The 10,611-nt window shown below is 37.4% G+C and overlaps 1 protein-coding gene across 1 annotated transcript; it reads right to left on the bottom strand.

Moving 5' to 3' along the window:
• Nucleotides 1-1,476: 1,476 nt before the first annotated feature.
• On the bottom strand, nucleotides 1,477-8,692 carry eps8l3a (EPS8-like 3a). The gene is made up of 19 exons (XM_053316288.1): nucleotides 8,685-8,692; nucleotides 7,578-7,664; nucleotides 7,396-7,469; nucleotides 7,248-7,312; nucleotides 7,003-7,161; nucleotides 6,071-6,220; nucleotides 5,923-5,987; nucleotides 5,754-5,842; nucleotides 5,497-5,657; nucleotides 5,303-5,408; nucleotides 5,132-5,205; nucleotides 4,938-5,012; nucleotides 4,271-4,416; nucleotides 3,529-3,673; nucleotides 3,257-3,418; nucleotides 3,015-3,119; nucleotides 2,482-2,567; nucleotides 1,628-1,760; nucleotides 1,477-1,521 (listed from the first exon to the last, which is right to left on the bottom strand). Exons 2-19 carry the CDS (start codon nucleotides 7,640-7,642, stop codon nucleotides 1,510-1,512), a joined length of 1,872 nt encoding a protein of 623 aa, XP_053172263.1. The 5' UTR covers nucleotides 7,643-7,664; nucleotides 8,685-8,692; the 3' UTR covers nucleotides 1,477-1,509.
• Between the last annotated feature and the right edge of the window lie 1,919 nt (nucleotides 8,693-10,611).

The raw sequence follows: 10,611 nt of genomic DNA, 5'->3' as shown, positions 1-10,611 counted from the left end.
AGCGTGATAGATTTACATTGGCTAATTAGCAGTAAACACAAGCTACAGCTGAGGGGAATGTCATTAGTTTTGGTCACCATTGGACCAATTTAGACTTTGACCTGCTGGTGGCACTATATGAAAGTAAATTGATCACTGGCTAACATACATTATCAGAGGGACATGAATGTCTGTACAAAGGTTTATGGCAATCCATCCAATAGTTTTGAGATATTTCACAAAAAAAAGACACAATACTCAGAAGGTGAAAGATTATCAAAGTGAGATTCATCCTTTAGGGACCATGAATGTTCAGAATTCATTTTAATCCATCCATTTGTTGTTGAGATATTTCAGTGTAGACCAAAGTGGACCGACAGGCCTGGAACCATGCTGCAAGCATGGCTAAAAAAAAGGAACATGTATTGTATAGAGTTGGCTTTTTCTGGTTTGATCGTTTAAAAACTCAATTTCAACCCATATTCTGTTAAAACATATATCGCACATTTTACGTTACACATTTTTCAAAGCACAAAGCTCAGTCTTCATACTTTATTCTGTTGAGCTTTCCCAGTTTTAGTTTTTTTTCAACTATCTCATTGACTACTTTACAATTTAGTGAGGGCGTTCTGGGAAAAAGTCCTGATTCAGAAGTTGGGAGGGTGAGCAATGTGTCCGTTGAGTCCCGGTATGTTTTCACTGTGTCCTTGTTCATGGTTTCATATTGTCTGTGCACTCACGACGCAGCGGTGCACCCTACCTCACACATACTGATCTCCATTACAGTCACGTTGCTGTTGCAGCTCTACGTTGTTCTCAACAGCAACGTGATGCACGAAGTTACCCACAAGTTAAATAACAACAAAAGCAAAACGTTTAAGATGCTGGTCAGTTTTCTTGTATGCCAACACAAATATACACAAATTATTCAAATATACATGTTATTCGCAGATACATATTTCTTTGTATTAACACTCTGTTCACACTTGAGATATTTTTGTTTTCAACTGTTATCGTTCTCATAAAGTATCTTTGTTTTTACACAATCTTGTCACTTTTTGACATTGTATTTTTTAATTTTGCCTAACTTTGTGTCCATTGATCTGTAGCCATTTGCTTGCCTGAAATGGATTGCCAGTGTTTTACAGATTCAGATGCCTCCGTTAAAGACCATGTGTAATGTCTGAACGATTAAATAAAGCATGTTTATTCACTGAACCCTTGTGTTGTGTCAAATATAATTTTTATTTACAGGTTATACAATAGATTAGGCTTTTCCCCCACACCATTTATATTTAATGTGCCCACTGATTTTGATTGTAGGTTGACATTAAACTATTCTGAATAACTCCCGACTAACAATTCAAAATTAATCTTTTTTGATACAATATGTAGCATATTTATGGTTAATGTGACAAAATGTAAACCTAATCTCTTCATTTCTCAGCTCAAGCTTATAGTATCTGAACACTTGATGATTTCTTCTTCTCCTTTGTATTTGATGTCCTCTTCCTGTATTGTTGGTCCCACTTAATTGGCAAGCTGCAGTAACACAAAACAGGAAGAAGAGGGTTTGTGTTTATGCCAGCATTTATCAGTGTTATAATAATAAAGCTCCAGACGGACCAGAGAGAGATCTGTCACTTACAGCCAAGGCAGACTTGACCGCTTGTAATTGGTAGAAGACTCGCCCTCCTTCCTCTGGACACACTTGCTTCAGTTCCTCTCTGGACATCCCTAGGAGCATAGATCCACTCAGCATGCCCAGACAGCGAACAGTGCTGCAAGAGAAAGAGTCTTCCTCAATAAAGGGGCTGTCTGTAGTAGGAAAAGTGTCACTTTGATTTGAACGTGTTCATTTTGAGGTGGCAGTTTTCCAAAATAACTACTGAGGCACATTTAATTCAACCACAATGCTGCACACGTATTAAAATGTTAAACACTGCTGATACAAAGTAGGATGCATATAACTCGCAATACACATACACAATTATTAACACACAGTGTGCGGTGTGTTGTGCAGTGTAGATGAAAGTAACACATGTTCCACATTCTCAGTGTTGCAGAATCAAAAGCATTAGATGAGCTAAAGAGCATGATGTTATAATAGGGATGTGTGATCAGGAGCTGCTCCATTTAGTTCAGTGTTTTTGTGGTCTAAAGATGGATTTAAAGATCAGGTCCAGCTGTGTAGTTCATCATTTACAGCATGAAGCAACAATTTACTGCATGTTTTAATAAATGGCAAGGGTGTTATGTTGGTTTTGTGCAAATATAGTTAGAGAGAATTTATACTGTATGTGATTCTGCTCTTAATAACAGTCATATAATTCTTAAGAATCTGCACTCATATATAGTCTCATTTGATCACTGGAGAGAAAGAAAGGATATTCAGGAGAATAAGGCTGGACAGAAGATTGATTGATTGATTGACAAGTTTAGCTGATTGAATTTAATAATCTACACAAGTTTAATAGTATTATAACATCTGTGTGTACTTACATTTTACTGAAGCCCTTGTCTTCGAGCCAGGCTTTCACATCTGCAGACTTGGACCTCCTGGTCAGGACAGGAGTTCCTTCAACTTCCTAAGAAAGTGGAGTGATGATGGAGTGGTGATGACTTTTTGAATTGAAGAATGAAAATTAGACAGCATATTATACCAAAATAAAGTTTCACAGTTTTCATTCGGTTTGAAAATTAAGTTTCAATGAAACCTCCAAACAAGGGAGTCACATTTTACAATTTGTGATCATTCTATGTCATATTCCATTGATCTTTTATTTATTTATTTTGTGCTGAAGTAGCATTTTTTCTGCTCCAATCTTCTCTGGTAAATATCAAAAAAGGTCAAAATATCTGAGGAGTGACATATAATTACACAAAAGCATAAAGTGTGACAAGTGCTGAGTTTAGTGAAGTAATTGCATTCTCTCCATTGCCCTACATGCTTGAGAAAAAGTGTAATCTATGATTATCAACTCTTTCCGACTTCAGTTTTTAAGGCTTTCCATAGTTTACTGAGTGGTAACCACCTCATCAGGTTGTTTGCCATCCACATCCAAGACGTTATTGGGTACATAGCCTTCCTCTCCTCCGCTGTTCCTCACTTTCCACCACTGCTTCGATGTGTCCAGCAGCTACAGATAGACAAAGCACAGAATAGCCTTAGCTTTCAAGAATTGTGGAACTTTCTATGTGAATTGTGACAACTGTAAAATAGTTGAATCAAAGGTGGACAGAAGAGGGGTAGGTGATTTGCATCGTTCATACTCACCACAACTATGTCTCCTTTTCTGACGGTGAGCTCTCTGTGGTTTCGTGAGATGAAGTCATTAGTAACCTTCACATGACGCAGTTTTGGCTCATTCCGTGGCTTGTGTGGTCGTGCGTACAGTGCTGTTTGAGATGGAGGCGTTGTTGCCCTCTTGGCAGGAGTCTACACAGAGAAAGTAAATGGTCTTATCCATATGTTTATTTAGTCTGTGGGTAGTCATTATACCAACAGACAACCTGCCCATCTGCACTGGTCTCCTACTGCATGTTTACCTGACTGGTTGTAGGTTTCTGAACTTCCTGTCTTCTCACAGGTTCTCTGGGTGCGGGTGCTGCCCTTAGCTCAGGAGGCTGCCAGCCATCAGAAAACTCCAGAGTGTAGGTTGGGATGTCCTCATCATCCTCTGGCCATTTGGTACTAGTCATAAGCAATGTCAAAATTAATGTTAATGTCTGGTAATTAAATAATCCAAATACCATACAGTTTATTCTTATAAAATGTTTGCATAGGGCTTAATTGACTCTCAGGACAAGACATCAGATGGGATTATTACACAACCCTGATTGCTCCTTCTGGCTCTTTGCTCAGGAGTGTGTGCATTTTGGGTGAAGGTGGGCCAGTTTCTCTACATTTTCTCATTGGTGACTCTAAAGCTTTCATTCTAAAGCAGGTTTGACTGTAGTCAAGAAGCTTATATTCCAGTGCTGGAAACATCCATATGATTTATCACCACTGGTTACAGTGACTATTGGACATTTTATATCAATGTGCAGCCAACATAAATATGGACGGATTCAATCAAAGATGTGAGAGCATGTTGACTGCAAAGACTGGACCTCTACTAGTTAAGTTAAGATTTGTTCTGTCCTGCATTATTTTGTAATATGACACAATATATTTCACATTTTAAAGTCAAAGTCAAACAGAGGTGTAATGAGATGAGGCTTAGCTGTTGTTATTGTGCAGATAATAAACACAACAGCACATTTGGTTCAGCACTGCCTGGTTTCCCACCTGGGGATGTTCCAGGCATCTCCCAGAGACTGCCACAGATTGTCCTCCTCAGTAGAGGCCTCTTCACTCAGCAGGCGGATACACTGAGGCGTCAGCAGCGGCGCCACAATGGTCTGTGGCAGATCATCAGGGCTGTGAGATACCACCTGGTAAATAAAATTACAATTGCTTTGTTAACAAAAAAGAAGTGCAGTAGTTTGTGTGGAAATTTGATTTTAGTGCAGTGCAGGGCTGCAGATTTGCTGAAAGAAGTTCCACTCAGAGGATGTTCAGTAGACACAACAATTTGGATGAAATGATCCAATATTTATTCATAAACAGCTAATTTTACAACATTTATATCACACAAGATTAATTGATTCTGAAGCAAAAATTTCTTTTTTTACTTTTTTTATATACAATAATTACACAACACTACAACAACAATCAACTAGTAAAGAATAGTGTATATTGATTAAACTGGACTAAATCACACAAAAACCTTCATTTAAAAACATAGACTGCCAGATTATGGTAATGCATTCTTTCAAACTGACTGGTGGAGTTTTTAATATGAAGATTTATGATTTTGAACTAATTAGAGTAAATAATTATCGGTTCTAAAAATACATATATATAATACATATTTCTTAAAAAAACAAAAACTGTAGGAGATGTAGTAACTTACGAATGATAACGTGGAGAAAAAGGAGTGGACAAGTTCAGGGACACTGGGATTATTGATCTTTCCATTGAGCTCCCCCTGTCAGAACAAATATGTTTTCATACATAATACACAGCAACAAATCTGTTACATGTACTGTACATAACAGTGTATGTAGGCAATCGTATTATATGAATAATAATATTAAGGACACATACCAGAAGGTTGAAACCACTTTTGATCTTATGGAGGCATGCTGCAAATTCTCCTGCAGGCGGCATGCCATCCATAGCTAGAAAATCAAAAAGGCACACATGTTTAAGATGTCATAATTGAATACAGTAATTAAGACAGTTCTATATCTGTCCACATTGTCTGCATTTGACTACCTTTTCCTTTCTTCTTTTTCTTCTTTTTCTTTGTATTTTTTGCTGCTACTGCAGCTACTTGTCCCATGAAGATTTCAACGTCAGTTACAATATGATTCAAGATATCCTGTAAAGAAAGACAGAAGATCATTTCCATATTAACACAGAAATCTTCACCCACTGCATTTATGAAATGTTATAAAACAGACACTAACCACATTTCTGTCCAGCTCTGTGTATGGGCGTTCTGGTGGTGCAGTGGTGAAGGGCGACGGTGTTGATACCCCCAGTCTTGATGGAGGGGCCTCTTCCTCTTCCTCTTCCTCCTCCTCCTCGTCTGGAGGTACAGCCAATTCAGGCTCGAGGACATCAGTCTCTTCTACAAGTGCAACCAAAACCAGATTGAAAAGAGACCATCATACCATCATTCATATTCAATGCAGCAGTTGTATATGACTTGCCACAGTCTCACCATAGTCAGGTGAAGTCCACAGAGGCACTGTTCTGGGTTCAGGAGTTGCAGCCTTATGATGGTTTTTCATGCCCTCTAGTCCTGCATTACTGTTTCAATAAAGTAGTGTAGGCTGTCAAAATCAACAACGCTTCAAAGTGTGCTCAGTGATTGAACTGTAGGTTCTTACCTGCTGCTTGCATCCTCTCGTCTATGAGACAACACTTGTGAGAGTTCCCTCTGAACAAAGTCCGCCTGTACATAACAAGATATTAACTCACTCAGTTTGGTCACTTTTCATTCATAACAAATGCTGCTTGCATAGTTTTTGTTCTCACCCCAACATCCTCACACTGGAACATGAAGACGCGTGTGGGTTTTCTTTCCCTGGGCTGGACTAACAGTGTGAGCAATGAGTTAAACACTGCAGCGTCCAGCAAAGCCTTTACCTCCTGGATGTCACTGAGAGCAATGGAATCCAGCTCCTCCTGAAAGAAACACAAAATCAAGATGGTGATCAACATCTGTGTGAAAAATGGGTGAAAAATAATTGAAGAAACCAACATAAAGTGTCACAAGATGATTCAAGAACAGCTTCAGTGCCTCTTGTCCTGAACTCTCCTGGGTAAATAACACAGTTGTTCCAAAAGGTACTCCCTTATGAATAACAACAATTATGATAAAACTATTTATATATGTATAGCACATTTCACATAAAAAGATGCAATACAGTGTGATTCCAAAGAGATGAAAAATACACACAAAATGAGAGTTGCAAGAAAAAGGAACTTTAAAAACAGATTACCCTTGTTTTCTGATTTTACAATAAAGGACCAGCCATTTACTAATATCTGAAATGCAATTGACAAGATTGATGACAGGGATCATATTATCAGATGAAGGGCAGATATAGAGTGTCATCAACAAAGAATGGGGCCCAGGACTGAACCTTGGCGCACACCACGAGAAATATTGACTCTTTCTGAGTAGAATTCCCCAAGATAGACAATGTAGTCTAACACCTGTAAAGTAAGACTTGAAGTAGTCTGTGCCAGAGACCCCAATCCAACTTTCTATAAGCAAATCATGACCCCCTGTATCAAATGTACTTTTTTGATGATGGTGGTGACGGAAAGCAGTATCTAACACTCCATGGCATATGATTCACATCATTTTAAAACTCATGATGATTCAGTGACCCTTCATGTCTTGTATAGATGTAACAGATTGTTCTCATCAGATTTTTTCTTCAGTCTGTCATCAGGGTTACCTTGGTATCAGTGTCTGTGAGCAGCAAGGTGGCACCGCGCACCTCCATCAGCATGTTCTGACCCCACACACGACCCATTTCATCCAGCAGCTTCAGCCGCTCCACACAGTCAGCTACACATCTAATCTCCTTCCCATCCAGATCACAAGTGAATAAGTGCTGTAGCAGACAAAGGTGATACCACACAACATTAAACACGGCATGACTCAGAATGAGTCACATTTGTATGGATTATGTTATGATACCTCCACTCTGAACCGACGCTTGTTGAGCATCTTGTTTACTGATACTGAATAGTCCTGCCTTTGCACTGTTGGCACATGAAGCAGAGCTCTGTGTTATTCATAAAATTAAACTGAAGGAGTGTTGTAGAGCACAGCAGTTTTAACTTACTGTATATTGACTTTGCGCTGGGCCTCGACATACTCGACAACTGCGAGGACGCCTCATCAAACATGGAATATCCACTGGCAAAACAAATGCAAGCAATTTACAATACTGATAATCTGGTGATGAATAAAGTGAATTAAACAATCAGCTGATAAATCGACCACATAAAAGTGTGAAATACATACTTGGACTGGATCGATTCTGCGTAGCTGCTGGTGTCATTGAAAAAGGGACTGTTGCTCCTGGGCATCTTCAGAACTGAACTGATAAACCTGCAATATCATGTATGATATAATTTATATGCATCATGGGTGTGCTATGTCAGTGAACTGACTCAGCAGCCTGCAATGGAAAATCATGAATCATGAATCATAAATCATTCATTTTGAAGGGGTTGTCATGCCATCAGTCTTCATCAAATTAAAAAACAACACAAAACAAAACCTGATGTTGAATTTAACACAACTTCTTGGTGTGAAATGAGTGCTTGGTTATTAGCAGTAAGTACATAAATAGGTCTTGATAATCATCAGGAATTTATAGTCACCTACTAATACAGCACTGTTATCAACCTCATAACCATCTTTATAGTCTTGTTGGGACATTCTGAGAGTTTACATATTTATATTTATATCATATTATTATGCAGGTTTGTCATATATTACAATCACATATAAACAGTGGTAAATGATCTGGGAGAACACCATAAAACAAACGTAGATGATTTATATGGTACATATAGAGTATGAATGGTAAAGAACATTTGACAGTGTAAAGCTAACAAGTCCTCAGTCTTCAGTCTCTGAATTATAACTGTATCATAAACAGGTGACTTTAAAGATTATAATAATAGTAATAATAATAATTATAGTAATGTTATTTGTACAGCACTTTTCAAAACATAGTTACAAAGTGCTTTACAGAACAACATTAAATACAGTCATGATAAAACAACAATAACAGGAATAATAAGAGAAGGTAAGGTAAAAACAGTACAGACAGAAATGAAAACACAGAACACAGGACTTCATAAAGAGTACAATGAAAAAAACGGTACAATAGATAAGCAACTTACTTTACTAGAGAAAAACTTTGCTGTAGAATAAGTTTTGAGGATTGATTTTTAAAAAGTTCACTAACCTAGAATCCTCAGGTTATGGTTATGTTTATGTAGTTTTAATTACAATTGTCTTGAATGATATCTATTCACTCAACAACTCTTCCATACGCATTATTTAAAATATAATAATAAGAAACATATCCAGTTCATGTGGAGACTTTCGATCTCTTACCTTTGATGTTTGTTTGTTTGGTTTCTTTATGTATTATTTACCCTCCAGTATTAATTCAACTCATATTTTTAATCCCGTACCTCAGTATATAACGCCCAACACTTCCTCATGAAGGAGAAGGACGAAGTCCACTGTCAGTAGCAAAGTGATCAGTGGGATGTTGAGCCAACTCAGTTAAGGGTGTGAGACATCCCACCTGAGCAAAGGTTAACCGATAGGGAGGAAATCACCTTAACCAGGGCTATAAATGGGAACTTGTGTGCCATCTCAGCACTTTGGCGTCATATTCCAGTTTACATAGTGGTAGTAATGGTAGGTTGTAATTGTTTGTTTGTTTTTTTATTGTTTTTCTAAAAAAAACAATAAAAATAGTTTAATCTCTATACAGCATAAATATTTTGAAGTGTCTCCCGTGATGCCCTCTTCTTCTTCTTCTGGTCACTACTGAAGAAAAAAAAGGTAAACAGGGATGAAACAAATTGCATCAATGTTGTCTAAAACTAAAGACTCTCTGTCAGTATTTCTTGAAATTTCTTGAAACCTCATAAATGAACTTAGATAAGTCACAGTGTCAATCCTCTGGCTCCGTCATAAAACCAGCAGCCTTGAGGAAGAACTGAGGAGGAATCACACTGTCAAACATTAACCAGAAATAGTTCTTTAGTGATGTAATGAATGCGCTATAGTGAACATGGCTGTGTTTGGCACAGCAGATCTCATTAGGCAGTCATATGATGCATGAATCTGAAAATCTAAAGTGGGCCACCTATTTATAGTCCAATTTAAATGTGATGATGGGAGTTTGTTTTAGTTTCATATCTTCCATCCAGAAATGCAGCACACACAGTAGCTGAATAACAAGCTGCATGAATCACAGCAATCATGCCTGTTAAACAACAGTGGAAAGTAGATCAAGAACTGAACTTACAGTAATTATAGTTGTGAGGTACCTGTATTTTTAATGAGTATTTCAATTATATTTCAATTTTTATTTTATTTTTTATAACTTTATACCCATGCTACATTTCAGGGGGAAATAGTGTCCTTTCAGTCATTACATGCATTTGACAGAGTTTAAATCCTTAATCTACAACATCATATAAAATACATAATAATAATAATGATAATTATTATAATGTCATGTTGTACATTAAATGACAATACAAATGAAATTGAACTACCAAACAGTGTGTAAAATAGTAAAATACTTTACTATTCCTTGACCAGCAACAACATAAAAATCGTAATCATGTTAATAGATCCAATTTTAATTTTTTTGTTTCTTAATGACATGTTTGACAATCTTCTGTCTAAGTAAAGTCTTAAGTATTTCTAGTGCTCTAGTGTGTCAAGCCTAAAATGAAACCAAGGTCTGGAGGTTGTCAAAAGCAGACTAACCTGGAGAAGGCCTGGTCTGTGTTAGGAGCACAAGATAGTGTCTTCTACATAAAATGGACAATGTTATTCAATAAACTCTGAAGTCAGAGCATTACTGCTGGCAGAAGAGCTGGAGCAGATGATGGGCTGAGGGACAGCAACACATTTTGACATTTATTATCAGAAGGCTGACAATCACATTAAGTTAACACTCCAATTTTAGACATTAGACCAAAACACATTACTCATCACTGTACTGATCCCAGACCTGCTGCTGATCAACTAAACCACCAGATGTCAGCAATGTCACATAAAGTCATTCAGATGGTGCAGGCTGTAATTCCCACCCAAATCTGTCAACATACCAGTCAATCAGCTGCAGCACAAATGTAAACACACACTGTTTGGACATGCAACAGTCAACATCTGACAGCTGTTTGAGAAGGGATGAGGTAATAAGAGTAAACTTTAAAATAACTCTACATACATTTTACTCTTTTAGCCAAGAATGATTACTATGTTTAGACTCAGTAAAATTCATTCAACATCA

The sequence above is a fragment of the Scomber japonicus genome, chromosome 3 (genome assembly GCF_027409825.1).
Source record: "Scomber japonicus isolate fScoJap1 chromosome 3, fScoJap1.pri, whole genome shotgun sequence".
Lineage (NCBI taxonomy): Eukaryota > Metazoa > Chordata > Actinopteri > Scombriformes > Scombridae > Scomber > Scomber japonicus.
This window is presented reverse-complemented; position numbering and strand designations above follow the sequence as displayed.

What these genes read in the sequence shown, in the direction of transcription:
- eps8l3a (XM_053316288.1), bottom strand. Translation starts at nt 7,642, where the DNA reads ATGCCCAGGAGCAACAGTCCCTTTTTCAATGACACCAGCAGCTACGCA. An exon ending in GCAGAATCGATCCAGTCCAA is followed by an intron (nt 7,470 to 7,577) that starts GTATGTATTTCA and finishes TTGTTTTGCCAG; the next exon opens with TGGATATTCCATGTTTGATG. An exon ending in GTGGACTTCACCTGACTATG is followed by an intron (nt 5,658 to 5,753) that starts GTGAGACTGTGG and finishes CACTTGTAGAAG; the next exon opens with AGACTGATGTCCTCGAGCCT.